This window comes from Hyalella azteca, unplaced genomic scaffold (assembly GCF_000764305.2).
Source record: "Hyalella azteca isolate HAZT.00-mixed unplaced genomic scaffold, Hazt_2.0.2 contig4871, whole genome shotgun sequence".
Lineage (NCBI taxonomy): Eukaryota > Metazoa > Arthropoda > Malacostraca > Amphipoda > Hyalellidae > Hyalella > Hyalella azteca.
Genome location: NW_025935081.1, coordinates 16813 through 41861, shown reverse-complemented (window position 1 = coordinate 41861; position 25049 = coordinate 16813). Strand labels below are relative to the sequence as shown.

Below are 25049 nucleotides of genomic sequence, written 5' to 3'. Positions count from 1 at the left end.
ACTGAGGAAAGTGGTTGCTCAAATTTTAGAATCAATTTCTTTTCTCTATACGAATTCTGAATCAATTCATGTGAATTGTTAGAGGTGTCCAGTAACGATGTTGGTTCTCTAGAAACATTCAAGTTCGAAGGGGGACCTTATACTCGGCAACACAGGGTTCTCCATTTCGTAAAAGTTGTAGTGAACTGGATAAGAAAACTATCATGAATTTTGAAATTTTCTACGCATAAATGGGTAATTCTTCAAAAAAGGCTCAATCACTTCTACACACGAGGCTCAACTTGAGTGCAAAGTAATATTTACTTCTAATTCGTAACGCTGCGATTCTCAGGGAACGAGGCAATTGAGTTAATATTGAGTAGGCAGCACGTTAAAATATAGAGACAGTGAAATTATGATCGACTATGACGGTAGATCACTTCTGTTCAGCTGGGCAAAAATAACTCTTCTTATGTTGGGAGATTTAGATATGGTACTGGAAGTGATTTTACATGGAGAATAAAGGAATATTGGATTAACATATATATTTTATAATATATTTCCAGCTGGATCATAAATAAATTATAAAAAGCAAGCTAGAAGGCAATTGTCCAATAAATTATAAACCACCTTGAAGCAAAAACGGGCAAGGAGCAAGAACTTTGCACAAATGATGTCTCAATGAGCACGAACACTGCGCCACTCTTCTTCATGCAGTATTTGCATACATTCATCTGTAATTCGCAAGAATGTATATATCGATGCAACGCACAGTCGGCACCTCAGTTCAGTTGGCGTCATGGACGTGTTCTTCGCCGGCGTGACTGCGCGGCGCAGCGCCCACCACGCGCTCGCTGAAGCAGCCGCGCGCCACGGACCTGATGGAGTTGTCGGGCAGGCCGAGCTCGCTCAGCTGAGGGCCAAAGCCAAATATAAGGGGCCTGATGAACTGGCGCTTCATACAATCCGAATACTTGTATTGTAAAATTTAGTTTGACTAGAAAAATCGTTTTTAGAAGTACTCAGTCAGCACCTTTTCATGCCAAATTTTCTCTTTAACTTACTTCAAATTAATTAGCTCGAACCGCGAGAATCAGTCAAATAATGTGGAAGAAATAATTATATAACATCAAATTAACTAAGAAAGGATGTAAGATCATCAATCGTGAACGAACAAAAAATTTTCACGTTGTAAACGACGATATAAATGATTCTTGAGTAAAGTTTATGGATGGCGCCCGGGACTTTCTAGCCAGATTTTTTAATTTCATGGAGCTCATTTGCTTCATACCCCAAATTACCTTGCTTTAATTTCGCGGTAGTTATTTTACTGAACTTTATGTCTGAAAATTTCTCGTCATTCTTGATCAGTAGTTCAAAATTTTCATCTTATGCGATAACTATAAATAATCAATATATAAAGTTTGAATTTATACAACTTAATTATTTCACTGTTTTTCCTTTCTCTAATTTCATTTCTCTAAGTCTACAATTTTTTTGCGTTCGATAAAAAGAAAAGCCTTGGCGTTAGATGGCAAGATCTTTACTCCTGGCAAGTTAACTTAAAAAATTTTTTTTTTAATGTTCCGTACTTGTTATTTGCATTCATATTGTTTAAATTTGAACCATCCAGGGTCCGCCATATTTATGGCAACGGATGTTTCTATATAAAATAAATTGGTTTCTTGGAGACTTTTCTTTGATAATGAAGCCTAATATCATCTATTAATTCATCAATTTTATATTGCAGAAGTCTAAGGTGTCTAAATTTACTATTACTTATGGCAGTAGATAGAAATGCAATTGCATGTAACCCTTCATGAAAAGGGCAAGAGTAATTCAGTCATTGCAAAAAAGCTCCAAATTCGTCGCGAAACTGTCTGGAAGGTGGTAAAAAAATTCAAGGAAACTGGTAAAACATGCAATCGACCTGGTCAAGGATGATGGTGATGGTTTGGGAGGCGGTGACCGCCACTGGGAGGTCTCTATTTATTTTTGTCCCCTCAGGAGTGAAATTGAACAGTCAGCGATACATTTCGGACATTTTGGAAGCTGTGTTGTTGTTGTTACCTTGGGCCCGTAAACACTTGAAAGGCTCACCATGGAGTTTTCAACAAGACTCTGCCCCATCACATGGCTCAAACATGACCCAAAATTGGATTCAGGGTCACTTCCCAGCGTTCATTAGCAAAAATGAATGGCCCTCAATAAGCCCTGATTTGAATCCCCTCGACTTTTCTGTGTGGGCTATTTTAGAGAGTAGGGTCTGCAGAACACCTCATGATTCTTTGGATAGTTTGAAGTCTAAATTGACACGAGAATGGGACTTGATCCCTCAAGAAATGCTGCGTGTCTCCTGTGAAGCTTTCCCGTGTATATTGGAGGCCGTCTTTAAAAATAAGAGTGGTCATATTGAATAAATATGCCTGAGAATTGTTTAGGTAATTCTTGGCTACTAGCTCATCCAATAAAAAAACAATTCACCTGTTTGTTACATATATAAATAACAAAAACATGCGTTGCCATAAATATGGCGGACCCTGTATTAGTATTCGTGAGTGTCCACAGATTACTGAATCTGCTTTGGGGAATAAAGAAATGAAGATACGAGATTTTTGTGCCCCGAACAAATTCGGATAATGCTAACTATGAGCATGTCCGTCAGATTACTTAGACAAGGGTTGTAGAAATGGAATAGATAGCTAGGCTCTTTGATAATCATGTTATGAAATTTTCCAATAAATGAAATTATATATTAATTATATTATATATAATTATATATTATACATTTTCGATGCGTGCAAAGTCGAGGTCAATGCCGCTGTTGGTATTTGTTTCATCGGCGTACACGCAGACGGTGGCGCCAGTAAAGTCAAGGCCTCTGGAAGTTAGGATTTATACTGACATCGAAAAGATTGTAGTAAGGTACGATTACAAATCTTTTTTATAGTTATTCAAAATTTGGGGTTTCAACGAAATGAAATAAATGTTACCTAAAAACCTAATTTATTAAAGTTGTTGTTAAAATTATATTTTTTAGCATAATTAGGCATGTCATGAGTTTTAGTACGATAAAGAATGAGCTGCTGGTCAAGTTTGAGATTTTATTGAGATATAATTATTTAGCATTAGTTATAAAAACTTTTAATAACGGTGATATAATTAACTTGCCATCACCACCATTACGGGACGGCTGCTGAGACTCACGTATAGAAGGTCCACGCGGCCTGGCCGGTCACTATCAGGGACGAAACGGCCAGATCCAAGTCGCCCAATTGCGCGGCGTCCTCGTCGCCTCTGAACTCATCGCCGCGGAAGGACGTGCCTTCATACAGATTGTAATAGTCGTTGTTGAGGCCGTGCGGACTGCCGGCGTATCTGACCGACGACACCTGCGGGCATACAGATTGTAATAGTCGTTGTTGAGGCTCGACGACACCTGCGGGCATACAGATTGTAATAGTCGTCGTTGAGGCCGTGCGGACTGCCGGCGTATCTGAGCGACGACACCTGCGGGCATACAGATTGTAAAAGTCGTGGTTGAAGCGGTGCGGACTGCTGGCGTGTCCGAGCGACGACTCCTGCGGCAACGCATCACGCGGGGGAAGATATTCTATTCCAAAAGGCAGACAAAACCTATAATTTATTTTGTGAATAAAGTATAAGTATTAAAATTTTAATGAGCCTTATGACATTTCCTAGGCAGTTTATGGCATGCTTCATATTGTTGGTGATAACTCTAAAGTTGTGTCAATGTAGCGAGTAAAACCTGTGTTGTATGACAGCAACAACGATTTTAAAATCCAATATAATGCTAGTTTTATTCTACCTCCGCCAAGCTCGTGCATGAATCGATTGCATTTTGTTATTCTCACCATATTCTGGCAATATGCGGCCCAATTGCTACAGTAGTTTACTGCATGCCAAAGGCAGACAGCGGAGGAGTCCAGGGCGTAGTTCGTAGCGTCATAGAGCAGCCATCTGTGGATTTGTGTCTCTTTTCAGTACATAGCACAACCAATGAAAATGCCATATTGGTATTAGATAAGTTGATTGAGTATTGTGGGGGAAATTTTTCTAGATTAGATTTCGCCTATTCTGAGTTTCGCGAAGGATTTTTTCGCGAAGTTGGACATTTTTAATGCTTGTTTAAAAAATCACAATTACGACTTAATTAGCTCTGACACACGAGTTCCCAGTGAACGACTTATTTCTACAATCATCGAAAATTCGACAGGAGAATAAAAAACTGTGAATTACAACGAAAGTTATCCCAAACTTATCACTGAGTGCGAGGGAATACCTATATTATATCCAACGTTATGATGCCGTTCAACAGGCCATGTGATGGGACACGTCTTGCCAAAATACGAACGATGATATAGTGCATATGAGGTTACAAATTGACATTGCGCACAAACCGAATAATTCTCGGACCTTTTTATGAAATCAACGTTAAAAATTTTTTGAAGTTCTCTTGAAATGTTCAATGCACCAAATTAAAGGTTTCATTTTACGGCCGAAAGGTTTCATTTTACGGGCATCGAGTTCGTTGTTAGATTTGAATCTCACTGGGCTCGAAGTCTGATTTATAACGAAGTCTGATTTATATTTAAAAATTACTGAGGCGCCAAAAAAGCTATAATTTCAAATTTATGTGAAAACATCCAGAGTAGTTATTAAGTAGTTATTATTATTAAAAATATTTAGAAAACTGAAGAAAGAATTGCAAAAATCCGTCATCTACTTCGTTGTCGTAACAACCTACCCTCCCCTCGACAAACCAGTGATTTTTTCCTGTCAAGTTGGAGCTTGGCGATGTAGCTAGGTAACTATGATATGGTATCAAATTACCGTCCATTTTAGGCTGCACAGCCCTAATAGGGACATTCGCCACTAATTTAACAATTGTTTCCGCAGAATTCTGCAACATAACATAGCAATACGATTCCTTTGTAATTTCTTAGAATTACCTCGGTGTTTTCCTTGTTAATAAGCTCTTATCTTTCATTTATGTAGTACAGATGTTCACATCGAAAGCCAGCATAATTTCAACTCCCAAGTCCTACCTACATGATATTTTTTTGGCATAGTATTTTCCAAACTATTATAGAAATTTCACTTTCTGTTGTTTTCAGTTGATTACGCTCGGCCAATATTGAACTAATAATAATAATAGCGGTTTCAGCGTTTATTAGGCCGTAGGCCTGTCGCCGATTCTTAACATCGCAGAACATTCACAGCATTTTGCGCTCTCGGAACTCGCACCTCACTGCAACAATTCTGCTGTGCTTTACCGCCCGGCCTCCTCGCCGATTCTGACCAGAAACTGTAGCACAGAGCTGGGATCGAACCCGCGCCTCTCTGCGCCAATCTTGGTACTCTGCTGGGGCCGTATTATCAACACTTCGCAAGTACGCAAAATCGACTTACGAGTGGCGTTGCTATGACAACGTAATACTAACGGTGGTATTATAAAAACATTTGCGCGGGAAAAATTTGCGCGGGAAAAAAATTTAGGCTTTTAGCTAAGACTTGCGTACGAAAGTTTTGATAATGCCAAAATTAGGGTGTATTTACGTATACCACAGAACTTTTTGTCGTAAGTGCAAAAAGTTACGAAGTTTTGATAATCCGGCCCGAACTGTAACCACTGGGCCACCCTGCCCAGTCTGAATTGGCTTCCAAAGCTACTAGCAGGTCACTACAAGTGTTGAATCGCTTCAACACGTAACATAATTGCGTCTGGAATCGTAATGGAATGCTTTGCTGAACCCGACTGCAATAAGAGCACTCACAACCCAGTGCCACAGGAGCTCTCGATTGTGTTGTCCATCTGCACGGCGCTCAGGTCGGGTGTGTACTTCGTGAACTGGTGATGAATGCCGGATAAACCGAGGTCCGCGTAGCCTGTCAGGTCCCGGAAATCGTCTGCTCCTTCAACACCTGCAATTGGAAGAAGTCCCTTTTTAACATCAATGAATAACAATTATCATTACAAATTGAATTATTATGTCGTTCCAAATTAAACGTCGAATGTAGATATAAATCAGTTTGAGGTAATTTGAAATTTTGAAGCTTTTAAGACCCGTCTAAAGCAATTGCAATGCGAAGAGAGATGACAAGGGCCAAATAAGTGAATTAGATAGAGGTACCTTTCCACCCTTGAGTGGACGCTATAATGAAGAAAGTCCCGTAGAATAAGTGAATCAGAATTTTCATTGTGGATTTATTTTTTTATGAATCAGCGAACGCCTAATGTTGCACAGCACTTCTACGAAGACAGTTGTTTAATAGAAGGCACGCTAGCATCACACACTACTTGAGTGCCTTGGCGAGACGCAGCAATCGACGCAAGTGCCGCGATTCCCAGCGTTGGAAGCAAGCGTGGCTTCTGTAGGTAGTAAGAGATATCCGCGCAGAACTATCTAAGAGTGCTCATGCAGTTGATGTCTTTTTTTCGAGTGTCGATTAACAGGAAAAATTTTCGGCCCCAGTACGGCTTGTTTTTCGGAGAAGATGGTTTAAAAGGTCAGTTTAGATGAGATATTTCTCCACTCACACCTGTTCTTCAGAAAAGATAGGATATAAAGATATTAGATTACACATTCCACGTTTTACGACATTGCAATATTAATTTTAACGAGCTTCCTTATTTTTAGCGAGAACACTGAGACGTGCTAGTAATATTATAAAACTGAAACACATATATTATCAAGATCAGTGATAAATTATAGATGACCATGAAATTCGCGCTTATGTTGGTACTTTCATTTCTAAGTAAACAATTTTCTGGAGCCAATGCAGACATTTTCTATTGCATCTCCCTCTGCTCTATAGTGGAAACAGGTAACTAAACAATTGGTACAATCATCATCACCTCAGATGCAAACTTCTATGCATCACGTTTTAATGCGCAGGATTTGGAAATGCAAGCTCAAGGAAAAATACACTAAAAATTTGCCAGAAAAAACATAATTTATACTATCATCCTCAGATAACCGAATCATGCTGAGAAAATCACAATGTCAACGACATGTTTCTCTGACATCTTATCATGCGAGACATTTCATCATGGACACATTTTATCACTACAGCAATTTATATTGGAAATTTTATCTTTGACCCATTTCATCATTGGTGCACTTCATCAATATAGCAATTCGCCATTGTACATTTCACCGTTCATCATTACATATCTCAACACATTAAATTTCATCATGACAAAGTGTATTTTTCCAACTCAAGTACATGAACCTAACCTAACTTTACCTAACCTATCCAATGATTCATTGCTACAATGATAAATGTCAAATAATGCCTAACCTAACCTAACCTATCCAATGATTCATTGCTACAATGATAAATGTCAAATAATGAATTGCTATAGTGATGAAATGTGTTAAGGATGAAATGTCTCGAATGAAGTGTGTGGTCACCCAATGACATACCATCAATTGGGATTCAGCAGCACATGCATTTTGTAACTATAAATTCTCGATCAATCAAGCTGTTTCCCTAACAAAATTCAGTCACCACCTCGGCTTCTGCCCTAGAGTGAAGTTAATCAACTTAAAGTTACTCTGTGTTTCTCGACCACTCGATTGAAATCAGCTTCTGGTCAGAATCCTCTTTCTGACTTTATAATCGCCTGACATTATGAGAAAGGTTAGACGCGCCGAGTCATACCGAGCTGGGAAGCTGCCCAGCTGCTAGAGGCTGCCCTCTAGAGCGGCTTATTTACGTGCTTCCTGAGTCCTAAGCTACGCCTGACCCGCATCTGATATGCTAAGCCAGACCCGCATCTCATTTTTAGGGTTGCTGTTATTATCTTATTTTATCTTGATATTATTTTGAAAGATCAAAATTTCAAGAAAGCTTAACAAATATTACTTAACACTATTTTTTATCATGAAGTCCATGCATCCGTTATATTGTGATGTTAACTATCCGTTTCAAATCAAATGATGAAGGAACAATGACTGTTTAATGACATAAATCAATATTGATGTAATATCGACGGATTGGCTAATTCTTCCTACATTCAGTGAAAAACGCCATAAAATTGAGAGGATGAAAAATATGCCACTGACGTTTAGCGAAGGATTATTTCATTTGAGCCTTCAACGAAAAGTCAAATCATACAAGCGGCCAAAAAATCTATTCAAAAGAAGAAATACAATTGTTCGCGACAAAAGTTAAGTCAATCAAGTGGACAGGAGCATGAAACAGGCAAAAACAGTGAGCAGGAGTCCTGTTACGGAATTTTTTGTCAAGTCTCCGCGAATCATTGATCGTGGGAAACACTATAGCGGAAACCACTGATGGGCAATAAACTCTGCTATAAAATACCGTAGGTTGAACTGGCTAGTACTTTTAGTTATATTAATGACAAGATAAATTCATTTTTAGTTTAGTCGAACTGATGATGGAGCTGGACTCCGAAACGTTTGCAATATCGATATGGTGAATTTTCTTGGCGTTTTCTTTGCTTTTAAATTCCTTGTCATATGATGGGAAACGTATGCTAAAAATTTCTTCAGAGAGTCACCCGGTTGTTTTCCTTGTTAGTAAGCTCGTATCATTCTTCTAGGTAGTACAGATTTTTACATTGGAAACAAAAAATTTAACGCCTAACTATAGAAACATTTTAGGCCCAATAAATTTTCAAAACTTAACTATAAAAAATTTCACTTCCTGTTGTTTAGTGCTGATCACGGGCATCAGTCCAATGTTGAAGTCGCTGCTAAAGCTACTTAGTTGCCAGCTATTGCGAAAGTTACTTACCACCGCCACTAAATCAAGTCTAGACTCGCAATAGAATGCTTTGCAAACCCTTTAGCAATGAAGGCTCTCACTATCCAGTGCCACAGGCGCTCTCGATTGTGTTGTCCACCTGCACGGCGCTCAGGTCGGGTGTGTACTCCGTGAACTGGTGATGAATGCCGGATAAATCGAGGCCCGCGTAGCCTGTCAGGTACCGGAAATCGTCCGCTCCTGCAACACCTGTAATTGGAAAAAGTCTCTTTTAATATCATTGGTTGACAATTATCATGGCATATTGAACGATCATGTCATCCCAAGTCGAAAGTATAATATAGATATAAATCAGTTTAAAATAATTTGAAATTTTGAAGCTTATATAAGAGTCATCTAACTCATATGCAATTCAAAGAGAGATGCAATGGGCCAAATAAGCGAATTAGATTGAGTTACCTTTCCAACGTTGAGTGGACGCTATAAGGAAGAATGTCCCGTAGATTGCATATATCATAATTTTCATAGTGGATTTACTTTGTTATGAACCAGCGATGCTTAATGTTGCAGAGCTCATCTACGAAGACAGTTATTTAATAGAAGGCACGCTAGCATCACACGCTACTTGAGTGCCCTGGCGAGGGACGCAGCATAGACCGCTACATAGCCCTTGCCCACAATTCAATATCTATTCCTTTCCGCTCGTAATCACGCTAGAGGGCATATTAGCCCGTGTGATTAAGTGCCTAAAGCCATAGGCGTCATTTCCTTTCCTGGATATGAATCAATCAGCCAAATAACATCAAGCCACCGAAGCAACAGCCATGGGCAAATAGCCAAACTGTTGCGTGCTTGTATTAAACACAGCCTGGCGTATTCGCGGCTTTTGAAAATAAGCGCCCGACATAACAGCGCCGTTACGTCACAGCCACTGCTTCATGGCGCTCTACTCCACAGGCTAAAGCGCAAACCGCCGTCCCTATAACGCCTTGCCCCGGCTCTCCCTCTTCGCAGCCAGCAGAAGGCTTTTCTCGTTGCCCGATCAGTAATGCGTCTGGGCGATGGAGGGACCTAACCTAACCTATCCTAACCTAACCTAACCTAACCTGGCGCACAACTGATCAGCAATTGAAGAAAGCCTTATGGCTGTGAAGGGGGAGAGCCGGGGCATGGCGTTATAGGGACAGTGGTTTGCGCTTCTGCCCGTGGAGTGCGGCGGGATTACGCCAGTCCTGCAAATAGCACAGCAGGTTTACGGTGATCCGGCGTGGTCTGCGGCCAGTAAGGCTTACGGCGTGTGTAAGAAGTGATAGTATGGGNTTCAAAGAGAGATGCAATGGGCCAAATAAGCGAATTAGATTGAGTTACCTTTCCAACGTTGAGTGGACGCTATAAGGAAGAATGTCCCGTAGATTGCATGTATCAGAATTTTCATTGTGGATTTACTTTGTTATGAACCAGCGAATGCTTAATGTTGCAGAGCTCTTCTACGAAGACAGTTGTTTAATAGAAGGCACGCTAGCATCACACACTACTTGAGTGCCTTGGCGAGACGCAGCAATCGACGCAAGTGCCGCGATTCCCAGCGTTGGAAGCAAGCGTGGCTTCTGTAGGTAGTAAGAGATATCCGCGCAGAACTATCTAAGAGTGCTCATGCAGTTGATGTCTTTTTCGAGTGTCGATTAACAGGAAAAATTTTCGGCCCCAGTACGGCTTGTTTTTCGGAGAAGATGGTTTAAAAGGTCAGTTTAGATGAGATATTTCTTCACTCACACCTGTTCTTCACAAAAGATAGGATATAAAGATATTAGATTACACATTCCACGTTTCACGACATTGCAATATTAATTTTAACGAGCTTCCTTATCTTTAGCGAGAACACTGAGACGTGCTAGTAATATTGTAAAAGTGAAACACATATATTATCAAGATCAGTGATAAATTATAGATGACCATCAAATTCGCGCTTATCTTGGTACTTTCATTCGTAAGTAAACAATTTTCTGGAGCCAATGCAGACATTTTCTATTGCATCTCCCTCTGCTCTCTAGTGGAAACAGGTAACTAAACAATTGGTACAATCATCATCGCCTCAGATGCAAACTTCTATGCATCACGTTTTAATGCGCAGGATTTCGAAATGCAAGCTCAAGGAAAAATACACGAAAAATTTGCCAGAAAAAACATAATTTATACTATCATCCTCAGATAACCGAATCATGCTGAGAAAACCTCATTGTCAATGACATGTTTCTTTGACATCTTATCATGCGAGACATTTCATCATCGACACATTTCATCACTACAGCAATTTATATTGGAAATTTTATCTTTGACCCATTTCATCGTTGATGCACTTCATCAATCATCATTGCACATTTCACCGTTCATCATTGCATACCTCACGACTAAATTTCACCATTGCATAAGTGTATTTTGCCGACATAAGTACATGTGGGTGTAACCCAACCTAACTTAATCTAACATTGCCTAACCAACCTAACAAATGATGAATTGCTAAAATGATAAAATGTGCAATGATGAATTGCTATAGTGATTAAATGTGTAATGATCCCAATGACATACCTTCAATTGGGATTCAACTGCACATGCATTTGGTAACAAGAAATTCTCGATCAATCAAGCTGTTTCCCTAACAAAATTCGTTCACCACCTCGGCTTCAGCCCACGAGTGAAGTTAATCAACTCAAAGTTACTCCGAGTTTCTAGACCACTTGTTTGAAATCAGCTTCTGGTCAGAATCCTCTTTCTGGCTTTACAATCGCCTGACATCATGAGAAAGGTTAGACGCACTGAGTCATACCTAGCTGGGAAGCTGCCCAGCTGCTAGAGGCTGCCCTTTACAGCGGCAATTATTTACGTGCTTCCTGAATCCTAAGCTACGCATATTTCAGAGTCAGACTCGCATCTGAATTTTTAAATTAATTTTCAGGGTTGATGTTAGGATATTATCTTAGAAAGATCAAGATTTCAAGAAAGTTTAACAAATATAACTTAACATTATTTTTAATCACGAGGCTCGAGGCCCATGCATCCGTTATATTATGATATTTACCATCTGTTTCTAATCAAATGATGAAGGAACAATAAATGTTTAATGACATAAATAAATATTGATGGAATATTGACGTATTGGCCAATTCTTCCTACATTCAGTAACAACACCATAAAAATTGAGAGGATAATAAATACCGCTGCCGTTCAGCAATGGGTCATTTCATTTGAGCCTTCAACAAAGGTCGAATCATACAAGCGGCTAAAAAATCTATTCAAAAGAGGAAATACACTTGTTTGCGTCAAAAGTTGAGTCAATCAGGTGGACATGAGCATGCAACATGCAAAACCAGTCAACAGAAGTCCTGTTATTGAATTTTTTGCCAAGTCTTCTCCACGAATCATTGATCGTGGGAAACACTATTGAGGAAACTACTGATGGGCAATAAAATCTCCTATAAAAGGCCGTAGGTTGAACAGGCTAGCACTTTAAGTTATATTAATTGCAAGATAAAAAGGCGGATAGGTCAAAGGAGGTTAGGCGGATGGGTCAAAATCGGTGGTCACCGTGGTTGAAGTATTCCGTGACAAATTTATCCAAGTAATTCGTTAACGACTTGTATAATTAATACCCCACTGACCTGACGTTAAAACCACTCATTAGTCCATATTATTTTATTTTTAGCAACAGGGGAGCACATATGTGCAAATTGATGAATATATTTATAAGAAAGAATGTAATCAATGAACTGTTTCTGTCTTGGAACGGTCCAAAAATTCTTTATTAATAGATTTATTTGTCCTGTATAAATTCTTTGATTTATAGTGTTTATGATAGTTAACATAGAATTGAAAACTGATTTCAACTCACTTTGCACGACGATTCCTTAGATTCTTAAAGACTTAGACTCTTAAAGACTCCAGGGGCCATACTTTCAAAACTCGCTAAGTGAAACGTAAGTACTTACGCTCTATTTTCTTGTCTATGATTGGTGGATTTTGCTTGAAAGGCCGTCAATGATTGGCTGATGAACTTACGAACTCTAAACTTTTTTTGAAAGTATAGGCCCAGGAGTGGCGTTCTGGGCGGTCGTTATAAGAATCTGACTGGCTGGCTGTCTCAGGCCTCGCACCAGTAGTGCCAACTCATTCATTGACTTCCAAGGTAAAACCTGGCATTTTCAAGCAAAGATAAACTAAAAGTTCGAACTTTGTAGCTGAAAAGATCATTTTAAGTACCTTTTACATGCATTTTTCTCGTTAGAGCTCATTTTCCCAGCGGAATGCGTTGAAAACACGCTAGATCTAGCGGGAAAAGCTAAATTGACAATCCTACTTTTCATAAATTTGAAGTTAGCCTTAATATTCAAATTCAGATTAAGAAAAACAAAGATGGTTGCCCACACCGAATTAAAAGAAAAGCTGAAATTTATAATTAGCCAAATTAAATGGTGAATTAGTCAAAACCCTAACAATATCTATTGTCATCCGACCGAAATTATCTTATAGAAGGTAAGGATTTTCTACAATTTCAACACATAAATTTCTTCTCGCAAAGTCACATAAAGTCAATAATGAACTCTTCCCAAATAAGATAACTGAAACTCGGAGCTTTTAGCTTCTTAAATTTTTACCCTTGCAGCCATAACAGTACAGTTTAATAAAAACTAACTAACTAAAAAGATGATTTCTTAACTTGAGTAAATAGGAAGCCCAGTTCATAGGTTCTATGCAAGTTGCGAAGAGCATTTGGTACGAGATCAATTCCCAATTGGTTGACAGTGCCCCCGAGCAAAAAATATGAGCTCACAATTCTCATTTGAGATTGTATTACGAGTCCAGGATTTCCTAATGTTAACTTTGGTGTATGCGGAGTAGAGTAATAGTATAGCTACTGAGGTAAGTGGTTGCTCAAATTCTAGAATCAATTTATTTACTATATACGAATTCTGAATCAATTCAAGTGAATTGTTAGAGGTGTCCAGCAATGATGTTGGTTCCCTAGAAACATTCAAGTTCGCAGGGGAACCTTATACCCGACAACAAAACGTTCTCCATCTCGTGAAAATTGTAGTGAACAGTATAAGAAAACTTTCATGAATTTTGAAATTTTCTAAAAAATAAATAGGTAATCCTTCAAAAAAGGCTCAATCACTTCTACGCACGAGGCTCAACTTAGGTAAAGTAATATTTACTTTTAATTCATAACGCTGCGATTCTCAGGGAACGAGGCAATTGAGTTAATCAATATTGAGTAGGCAGCACGTTAAAATATAGAGACAGTGAAATTATGATCGATTATGACGGTAGATCACTTTTGTTTAGTTGGGCAAAAACAACTCTTCTTATGTTGGGAGATTTAGATACGGTACTGGAAGTGATTTTACATGGGGAATTAAGGAATATTGGATTAACATATATATTTTATAATATATTTCCAGCGGGATTATAAATAAATTATAAAAACCAAGCTGGAAGGCAATTGTCCAATAAATTATAGACCACCTTGAAGCAAAAACGGGCAAGGAGCAAGAACTTTGCACAAATGCTGTCTCAATGAGCACGAACACTTCGCCACTCTTCTTCATGCAGTAGTTGCATATATACTTCTGTTGATAGCAAGAATGTATGTATCGATGCAACGCACAGCCGGCACCTCAGTTCAGTTGGCGTCTAGCTTGGACGTGTTCTCCGCCGGCGTGACTGCGCGGCGCAGCGCCCACCACGCGCTCGCTGAAGCAGCCGCGACGGAAAAGACTGTCATCTCACATTTTCGATGCGAGCGAAGTCGAGGTCAATGCCGCTGTTGGTGGTTGTCTCGTCGGCGTACACGCAGACGGTGGCGCCAGTGAAGTCAAGGCCTCTGAAAGTTAGGATTTATCTTAACATGGGAAAAAGTTGTAGTAAAGCACGAGCCAAAATATTTTTTATAGTTATTCAAATTTAGGTTTTCAACGAAATGAAATAACTGCTATGTGAGTTTGGAAAAAGTTTCAAATTAATTTATTAACGTTGTAGTTATGATTCATTTTTTCATCATCCTTGGGCAAATAATAAGTTTTATTACGATATTCAATGAACTGCTTGTTGAGCTTCAGATTTTATTGAAATATATTTGAGTATTAGTTATAAAAACTTTCAATAACAGTGATGATATATTTAAATTGCCATTACACCATCACTAGACGGCTGCTGGAACTCACGTATAGAAGGTCCACGCGGCCTGGCCGGTCACTATCAGAGACGAGACGGCCAGATCCAAGTCGCCCAATTGCGCAGCGTCCTCGTCGCCTCTGAACTCTTCGCCGCGGAAGGACGTGCCTTCATACAAATTGTAATAGTTGTTGTTGAGGCCGTGTGGACTGCCGGCGTATCTGAGCGACGACACCTGCGGGCATACAGATTGTAATAGTCGTTGTTAAGGCCGTACGGACTGCCGGCGTATCTGAGCGACGACACCTGCGGGCATCCAGATTGTAATAGTCGTTGTTGAGGCCGTACGGACTGCCGGCGTATCTGAGCGACGACACCAGCGGGCATACAGATTGTAATAGTCGTTGTCGAGGCCGTACGGACTGCCGGCGTATCTGAACGACGACACCTGCGGGCATACAGATTGTAATAATAATAATAATAGCGGTTTCAGCGTTTATTAGGCCATAGTCCTGTCGCCGATTCTTAACATCGCAGAACATCCACAGCTTGCTGCGGTCTCGAACTCACAACTCACTGATTCAATTCTGCTGTGCTTAACCGCCCGGCCTCCTTGCCATTTCTGACCAGAAACTGGCGCACAGAGCTGGGAGTGAACCCGCGCCTCTCTGCGCCAATCTTGGTACTCTGAACTGTAACCACTGGGCCACCCTGCCACCCTGTAATAGTCGTTGTTGAGGCCGTGCGGACTGCCGGCGCGTCTGAGCGACGAAACCTGAGGGCAACGCGTCACATAGAGGAGACGATTCTTCTCCGTGAGGGCAGATCAAACGACTTCTTCATTCGGGGATAAAGCACAATTATTCAAATTTTAATTAGCCTTTTGGCATTCCCTTAGGAGTTTCATCACATGCTACAATTTTCATACGATGTCTTTAAGGATGTGGCAATGTAGTGACTGAAGCATGTGTTCAATGACAGCAAAGAACATTTAAAATGACTTTTAATGAAACAGAGCGCTTCAACTGTTATTCTCACCATATTCTGGCAATATGTGCTCCAATTGCCGCAGTGGTTCACTAAATGCCACGAGCAGGAAATGGAATCCATAGCGTAGTTCGTGGCGTCATAGAACAGCCAACTGTGGATTTGTTTCTCGTTTCAGTACATTACACATTCAATGATAATGCCATGTTGGAATTAGAGAAGTTGATTAACTATTTAATGTAAATTTTCTGTCACTCTGATTCCGCCTATTCTGATTTTTGTGATGGATTTTTGTTGAATTTAAAAGGTTTTACTGATTCATTGAAAATATAAAAAAATTAGCTTAATTAGTTCTGAAACATATGAGTTTTCAGGAAACGACTTAGTTCTGCACACTACGAAAACTTGACAGGAGAATTAAAAAAAGTGCGAATTACAATGAATATTATCCCAAATTGATCCTCATTGAGTGCGAGGCAATACCTACATCTCCAACGCTTTGATGCCGTCCAAGAGACAACGTGATGGGACATTGTCTTACCAAAATACGAACGATGATATTGTGCATATGAGGTTAAATATTGACTCCACATATAAGCCAAATATTTCTCCATCTTTTTATTGAAATAAACGTTGACATTTTTGTAAGTGCTCTGGAAATGTTCAATTTATCAAATTAAAGGTATTATTCTACGGCCGATCGAGGACTTCGGATTCCCTAAAAGATATGAATCTACGTGCTTTGGTAAGTCGAAATAAATTATTTATTTTCAATGTGAGGTCTGCGTATAGTGTTTCTTATCAGTTTTTTTAAATTGAAGCTAATTCACTATGATCGATTTGACTGGTCTGATTTCGATTGAAGTAGAACTGAGCTGCAGAAATAGATGGAACTCAAAATTGAAAACATTGAACATTAAAAATGATAATACTCATAATAGTTACAGAAAATAAATTTTGAAAACGGAAAGAAAGAGTTGCGAAAATCCGTCATCTCTTTGTTGACGAGCCAATTAATCATCCCTCATATGGAAACCAGTGATATTTCCAGTTACATTAGAATCTATCATATATTATTACATATTACAGTCAGTATAATATGGTATCATATTAAAATCAGTTTAAAGCTGTACACGTTCAGCCTCTAAAGGAATATTCTTCACTAGTCCAGCAGTAATTTCGTTATATTCTGTCATTTGATGAGATAAGTTGCCTAGAAATTTTTTCAGTGAATCACTTGGTGTTTTCCTTGTTAATAAGCAAGTATCATTCTTCTAGGTAGTCAGATTTTAACATTGGAAAAAAACATAGTTAAACGCCTAACTATGAAAACATTTTTTGCCCAACAATTTTTCAAAATTTAATTTAAAAATTTCACTTCCTGTTTAAAGCTGACCGCGGGCATCAGTCCAATGTTGAAGTTGCTGCAAACGCTACTTACTTACCAGTTACCACCGCGACATAATTAAGTCTAGACTCGCAATGGAATGCTTTGCAAAACCTATTGCAATGAAGGCTCTCACAATCCAGTGCCACAGGCGCTCTCGATTGTGTTGTCCATCTGCACGGTGCTCAGGTCGGGTGTGTACTCCGTGAACTGGTGATGAATGCCGGATAAACCGAGGCCCGCGTAGCCTGTCAGGTACCGGAAATCGTCCGCTCCTGCAACACCTGCAATTGCAAGAAGCCTCTGTTAACATTATTAAATGACAATTATCATTACAAATTGAAAGAGCATGTTACCCCAAATCGAAAGTCAATTGTAACCGTAAATCAATTTAAAATAATTGAAAATGTCGAAGCTAATAAGATCCATCTGAAGCATTTGCAAAGCAAAGAGAGATGAAGAGGGCCAAATAAGGGAATTAGATTGAGTTACCTTTCCAAATTTGGATGGACGCTATTACGAAGATAGCCCCACATAATGCGTGTATCAGAGTTTTCATTGTAGAACATGCGATTTTTTTATTAACAAGCGAACACTTATATGTTGCAGAGCTCCTCTACGAATAAATTTGTACAATAAAAAGAACGCTAGCAGCAGACCCAACTTAAATATCCTGCAAATATATCGGCACATGTGCCACGATTCCCAGCGTTGGAAGCGAGCGTGGCTTGTAGATAGTGAGAGATATCAGCGAAGAACTATCTCAGAGTGGAGCTCACTTGATTTTTCTTTCGAGTATCGAATAACAGGAAAATAGTGCGCCAGTGGGGCCTGTTTTTCGTATAAGATAGTTTAAAGGGTTAATCACTCACACCTGTTTTTCTGGTAACATAGGAAATAAAGGGAAAAGATGAGACTTAGACGACTCGCGCCAATACGGTATTAATTTCAATGAATTTCATTATCTCTAGTGAAGACAATGTTACGTGCTAGTAATATTATCCAATTTAACTTAAACAAAGATAAATATATTTATCTATATCACTAATAATCGATAGATGACAATAAAATTCGTGGTTACTTTGATACTTCAGTTCGTAAATGAATTCAATTCAGATTTTTAGAGCCATTCTGACACTTTCGATTTCCTCTTCCTCTATCCTCTAGTTGAAAGAGGTAGCTATATGATAGTTGGTAAAATCAACATCGCCTCAGATGAAACCTACACTTCTAAAAAGTCTGAACCAATTGGTCTGAAAGTTACTTTTCCTTCGTTCGAGCAACACGTAAGTCGCTATGTATACGTCCCAGTAACGATGTTAATTTCCCTGAAACATTTAAGTGCGAAGAGGAATTCTTTCCGGCAACACAAGGGAATTCCATAACGTAAAAATTGTAAGTATCAGGATAAGTAAACTATCATGAATTCCGAAATCCTCAAAAGTTAACTAGATAATTCTTTCAAGAAGCCTCAATCAATCTCACACACGAGGCACAACGCGGGCAAAAATGAATTTTTACTTTTAATTCATAACGTTGCGATTCTCAAAGTACAAGCCAAATGAGTTAATAGTAGGCTCAATTACAATCGAGCAGGCAGCACGTTGAAACCTATCGACAGTGCAATTATGATCAACTATGACGTAGATCACTTCTGTTCAGTTAGACGAAAGTGACACTTCTTATGTTTGGAGCTTTAGAAATGATACTGGAAGTGATTAGCCGATGGGTAATGAAAGGGTATTGGATTGACATACATATTTTTAATTTATTCTCAATAGTATTACTTAGAAAGTTTCAAAAAAGGAAAGCTGAAAGACAATTGTATAACAGACTACAGATCACCTCGAAGAAAGAACGGGCAAGGAGCGAGATCGTCGCACAAATGCTGTCTCGATGTGTACAAAGAACACGCCAATCTTCTTCACTCAGTAAACGCTGAAAAATGTATGCATATACATCTCTTAATTAATAGCGAAATGCATGCATTGGTACAAGACACAGAGCTCCTCAGATCAATTGCCAGCGTCTTGTACGTGTTCTCCGCCGGCGTGACTGCGCGGCGCAGCGCCCACCACGCGCTCGCTGAAGCAGCCGCGCGCCACGGACCTGATGGAGTTGTCGGGAAGGCCGAGCTCGCTCAGCTGAAGGGCAAATATAAGAGGCGTGATGAACTGGCGTTCCAGACAATACGAATAATTGTAATGTAAAGTTTTTGTTGAACTCGATGAATCTCATTCAGGAGCATCGCTGCCTTCACAATTTCAAGCCGAATTTTCTCCTAACTTGCCTCAACTTAGCTTGTACCGCGGAAACTAGTAAAATATTTTGTGAGTAATGAAATACATCACGGCAAATTTAAATAAAAATGGTGTAAAATCTGTCATCGTAAATGTACAAGAATTGTCACGTAAATGACCATATACCTCCAGTTTTATTGTTCTGCTCTCGCACTCCTTAATCATATTTCCATGGCTTCAAGCACCCTGAGGTTTTTGAAGATAGCCAAATAAATCCAGATATTTTTGTCCTATAATTAATGTAATTATTATCTTACAACACGTAAGCTTAAAAAATAGGTACAATCAATTCTCATTTCTTTCCATCATATGCCTTGACAACGCAGAACGAGCATTTAGTCGAACTGTAAGCATTCAAATCATTTAAATTGATTATGAGCTGAGCACACATTCTTTTTGTCAGATAGAAGTATTCCATTTAACAAGAAAGTGACAGTGTTCTAAGATGTCTAAAAATGCAATGTCTCTGTGTAAACATCGGTATACGATATCATCGACGGTCTTTTGTTCAACAGGAGTGGATGTCAAAGTTTAAGTTTAGGTTCGAACACCAACTTACGCACGTACGTTTTCGATTGAGGAATCGATTATATATATATAGCAGCCGAAACATGGTCGTAAGTAGCAGCCGGCCCCTCGTTTGTAAACAACCTTAATTAAAGTCTCGCGCAAATTATCGCCGATGGTCGCAGAGCGGCCCGTCCATCGCTTCCCGCCGACGAGCGCAATATCGCCGAGATTTGGGAGAAGCTGCCAATCTGCCGTTGCGCGCTCATAATCGCCCTCCACGCCGATAAACAACCGCGCCACGGCCTTAAATTGTAACTGGGTACTTAGATATCCTGCAAATATATCGGCACATGTGCTGCGATTCCCAGCGTTGGAAGCGAGCGTGGCTTCTAGATAGTGAGAGATATCAGCGCAGAACTATCTCTGAGTGGAGCTCACTTGATTTTTCTTTCGAGTGTCGAATAACAGGAAAATAGTGCGCCAGTGGGGCCTGTTTTTCGTATAAGATAGTTTAAAGGGTTAATCACTCACACCTGTTTTTCGGGTAACATAGGATATAAAGGGAAAAGATGAGACTTTGACGACTCGCGCCAATACGGTATTAATTTCAACGAATTTCATTATCTCTAGTGAAGACAATGTTACGTGCTAGTAATATTACCTAATTTAACTTAAACAAAGATAAGTATATTTATCTATATCACTAATAATCGATAGATGACAATAAAATACGTGGTTATGTTGATACTTCCGTTTGTAAATGAATTCAATTCAGATTTTTAGAGCCATTCAGACACTTTCGATTTCATCTTCCTCTATCCTTTAGTTGAAAGAGGTAGCTATATGATAGTTGGTAAAATCAACATCGCCTCAGATGAAACCTACACTTCTAAAAAGTCTGAAACAATTGGTCTGAAAGTTACGTTTCCTTCGCTCGAGCAACACGTAAGTCACTATGTATACGTCCCCCAGTAACGATGTTAGTTTCCCTGAAACATTTAAGTGCGAAGAGGAATTCTTTTCGGCAACACAAGGGAATCCAAAACGTAAAAATTGTAGGTATCAGGATAAGGAAACTATCATGAATTCCGAAATCCTCTCAAGTTAACTAGATAATTCTTCCAAGAAGCCTCAATCAATCTCACACACGAGGCACGACGCGGGCACAAATAAATTTTTACTTTTAATTCATAACGTTGCGATTCTCAAAGAACAAGCCAAATGAGTTAATATTGAGTAGGCAGCACGCTAAAACCTAGCTACAGTGCAATTATGATCAACTATATATGACGTAGATCACTTCTGTTCAGTTAGACAAAAGTGACACTTCTTATGTTTGGGGCTTTAGAAATGACGCTGGAAGTGATAAGCCGATGGGTAATGAAAAGGTATTGGATTGACATACATATTTTTAATTTATTCTCAATAGTATTATTTAGAAATTTTCAAAAAAGGAAAGCGGACAGACAATTGTACAACAAACTACAGACCACCTTGAAGAAAGAACGGACACAAATGATGTCTCGATGCCACTCTTCTTCATGAACACGCCACTCTTCTTCATGCAATAAACGCTGAAAAATATATGCATATGTATCTGTTAATCGTGAAAGTGCATGTATTGGTACAAGACACAGATGATCCTTAGTTCAATTGCCAGCGTCCCATACGCGTTCTCCGCCGGCGCGACTGCGCGGCGCAGCGCCCACCACGCGCTCGCTGAAGCAGCCGCGCGCCACGGACCTGATGGAGTTGTCGGGCAGGCCGAGCTCGCTCAACTTAAGGGCAAATATAAGAGGCGTGATGAACTGGCGTTCCAGACAATCCGAATAATGTAAAGTCCGAAATCCGAAAATAATGTAATAATGTAAAGTTTTTGTTTAACTCGATGAATCTCATTCAGGAGCATGGCTGCCTTCACAATTTCAAGCCGAATTTTCTCCTAACTTGCCTCAACTTAGCTTGTACCGCGGAAACTAGTAAAATATTTTGTGAGTAATAAAATACATCACGGCAAATTTAAATAAAAATGGTGTAAAATCTGTCATCGTAAATGTACAAGAATTGTCACGTAAATGACGATATACCTCCAGTTTTGATTATAGAGATTTGATCATGAGGAGGGCACCTGTGGCTTTTCTTTAGCCTGCTTTTTTAATTTCTGGGAGCACACTTCATTTCGTACCGGATGCGCATATTGAACTCAGTTTTTTACTATGCTATAATATTCTGGTGGTGGGTTTATACAAATTTCTGTCTGAATGGTTTTGTCACTGTTCATCAATCATTACAAATGTAGCCCTGAGATAATATTTAATCACAGTTAATTAAGTTTGCATTAGTTCCACTTAAACATTTATAATTCATCTTTTCTTTAATTTCAGTCCAAAAATATTTCCCAATGGAAATAATTAAGGATATTGGCGTGAGGTGGCACGATATTTCCTTTGGCAAGTTACCTACCAATAGGACTGATTATCTAAATATTTCGTATAAGTTACTTAGCTTCATATTTTTCAAATTGGAACCAAATTATTTTTTCGCGATTGCTTGTGGAAGGTTTTGTTTATATACGCTGTGGCATACTGTCCACAGATTGCTGACTGCTTTGGGTAATTTAGAATCAAGTATTTAAATTTATAAATTATTGAAATTTGCGTCCGCTTTTGCACGGAAACAGAAAAGACTGTCACCTCACATTTGCGATGAGTGCGTAGTCGAGGTCAATGCCGCCGTTGGTGGTTGTATGATCGGCGTACACGCAGACGGTGGCGCCAGTGTAGGCCAGGCCTCTGGAAATTAGGATTTATAATATAATTGGAAAAAATTGTAGGAAGGTACGAATCAAAATATCCTCTTACTATAGTTATTCAAAATATAGGTTTTTCAGCGAAATGTAATAACCTTTTTTATGAGTTTGCGCAAGAGCTTCAAATTAATTGATTCAAGTTGCATATGTAATTTATTTTTCATCATATTTAGGCGAAAAATACGTTTTAGTGCGATAAGGAATGAATTGTTAACCGATTTTGAGATATAATTATAGGCATACAAAATTCTATTATTCTCACCATATTCTGGCAATATGTGGTCCAATTGCCACAGTAGTTCACTACATGCCAAGTGCAGATAGCGGTGTCCAGGGCGTAGTTCGTAGCGTTATAGAACAGCCATCTGTGGATTTGTTACTCTTTTCAGTACCTAGCACAACCAATGGTAATGCCATGTTGGTATTAGATAGGTTGATTGAGTATTTAAGGGGAAATTTTTCTAGACCAGATTCCGCCAATTCTGAGTTCCTCGAAGGATTTTGATGAATTTGGAAATTTTTAATGATTGTTTGAAAAATCACAATCACGATTTAATTAGCTCAGAGGCACATGAGTTTTCAGCGAACGACTTAGTTTCTACAACCATCGAAAATTCGACATGGGAATAAAAACTGTGAATTACAACGAAAGTTATCCCAAACTGATTACTGAGTGCGAGGCCATACCTATATTATATCCAACGTTTTGGTGCCGTTCAACAGGCCATGTGATGGATACATCTTGCCAAAATACGAACCATGATATAGTGCATATGAGGTTACAAATTGACATCGCGCACAAACCGAATAATTCTCCGATATTTTTATGAAGTCAACGTTGAAATTTTTTAAAGTTTTCAGGAAATGTTCAGTGTACCAAATTGAAGGTTTAATTTTACGGCCGAAATGTTTTATTTTACGGACATCGAGTTCCTTGTTAGATTAGAATCTCATTGGGCTCGACTTACTGAGGCGCCAAAAATAGCAAAATTTTAAATTTTTGTGGAAATAGCCATAGTAGTTCCCGGAAGCAGGATTGTGAAAACTGAAAGAAAGAATTTTGAAAATCCGTCATCTACTTCGTTGTCGTGACAACTAACCCTCCCCCCGACAAACCAATGCTTTTTCCTTGTTAAGTTGGAACTTGGCGATGTGGGTAACTAGATGATATGGTATCAGATCACCGTCAATTTAAGGCTGCACAGCCTTCAAAGGGATATTCGCCACTAGCTTAACAATTATTTCCGTAAAATTCTGAAACATAACATGGGAAAATGGTTCCTTTGATATTTCTTAGAACTTCCTCGGTGTTTTCCTAGTTAATAAGCTCTTATCTTTATTCTATGTAGTACAGATTTTCACATCGGAAACAAGCATAGTTTCAACGCTTACCTACAATATAATTTTTTGGCCATTGCGTTTTCCAAATTATACTCAACAATTTCACTTCCTGTGGTTTTCAGCTGATTACGGGCGGTTTTCAGTCCAATTTTCAATATTGAATTGACTTCCAAAGCTGCTTACTGGTAACTACAAGTGTTGAATCGCTTCAACACGCAACATAAATGCGTATGGATTCGCAATGGAATGTTTTACTGAACCTGACTGCAATAAGAGCACTCACAACCCCGTGGCACAGGCGCTCTCGATTGTGTTGTCCATCTGTACGGCGCTCAGGTCGGGTGTGTACTCCGTGAACTGGTGATGAATGCCGGATAAACCGAGGTCCGCGTAGCCTGTCAGGTACCGAAAATCGTCCGCTCCTGCAATTGCAAGAAGCCTCTGTTAACATTATTAAATGACAATTATTAAAAATTAAAAAAGCTTGTTGCCGCCAAATCGAAAGTCAATTGTAACCGTAAATCAGTTTAAAATAATTGAAAGCTTCGAAGCTTATAAGACCTATCTAAAGCATTTGCAATGCAAAGAGAGATGAAAAGGGCCAAACATGGGAATTAGATTGAGTTACCTTTCCAACTTTGAGTGGACGCTAGAACGAAGAAAGTCACATAGTATGCCTGTGTAAGAGTTTTCATTGTGGATTTCCTTTTTGTTAACAAGCGAACACTTAATGTTGTAAGGCTCTTCAATGAAGACATTTGCTTAATAGGAGGCAAGCCAGCAACAGACGCTATTTGAATGCCCTATCAAA

At 39.1% G+C, this 25049-nt stretch overlaps 1 protein-coding gene across 3 annotated transcripts; it reads right to left on the bottom strand.

The window, feature by feature from the left end:
• Positions 1–555: 555 nt before the first annotated feature.
• On the bottom strand, positions 556–25049 carry LOC108670071. 3 transcript variants are annotated; one of them, XM_047880179.1, is made up of 6 exons: positions 24867–25049; positions 17415–17562; positions 15943–16045; positions 14955–15139; positions 14521–14614; positions 556–892 (listed from the first exon to the last, which is right to left on the bottom strand). In XM_047880179.1, the coding sequence occupies exons 1-6, from the start codon at positions 24994–24996 to the stop codon at positions 767–769; spliced, it is 786 nt and encodes a 261-aa protein (XP_047736135.1). In that variant the 5' UTR covers positions 24997–25049; the 3' UTR covers positions 556–766. The 3 variants fall into 3 exon arrangements, with proteins under 3 accessions (XP_047736135.1, XP_018013013.1, XP_018013012.1); XM_018157524.2 differs by lacking the exon at positions 24867–25049 and adding an exon at positions 17771–17900; XM_018157523.2 differs by lacking the exons at positions 14521–14614; positions 14955–15139; positions 15943–16045; positions 17415–17562; positions 24867–25049 and adding exons at positions 2767–2860; positions 3187–3371; positions 3855–3960; positions 5778–5925; positions 6135–6292.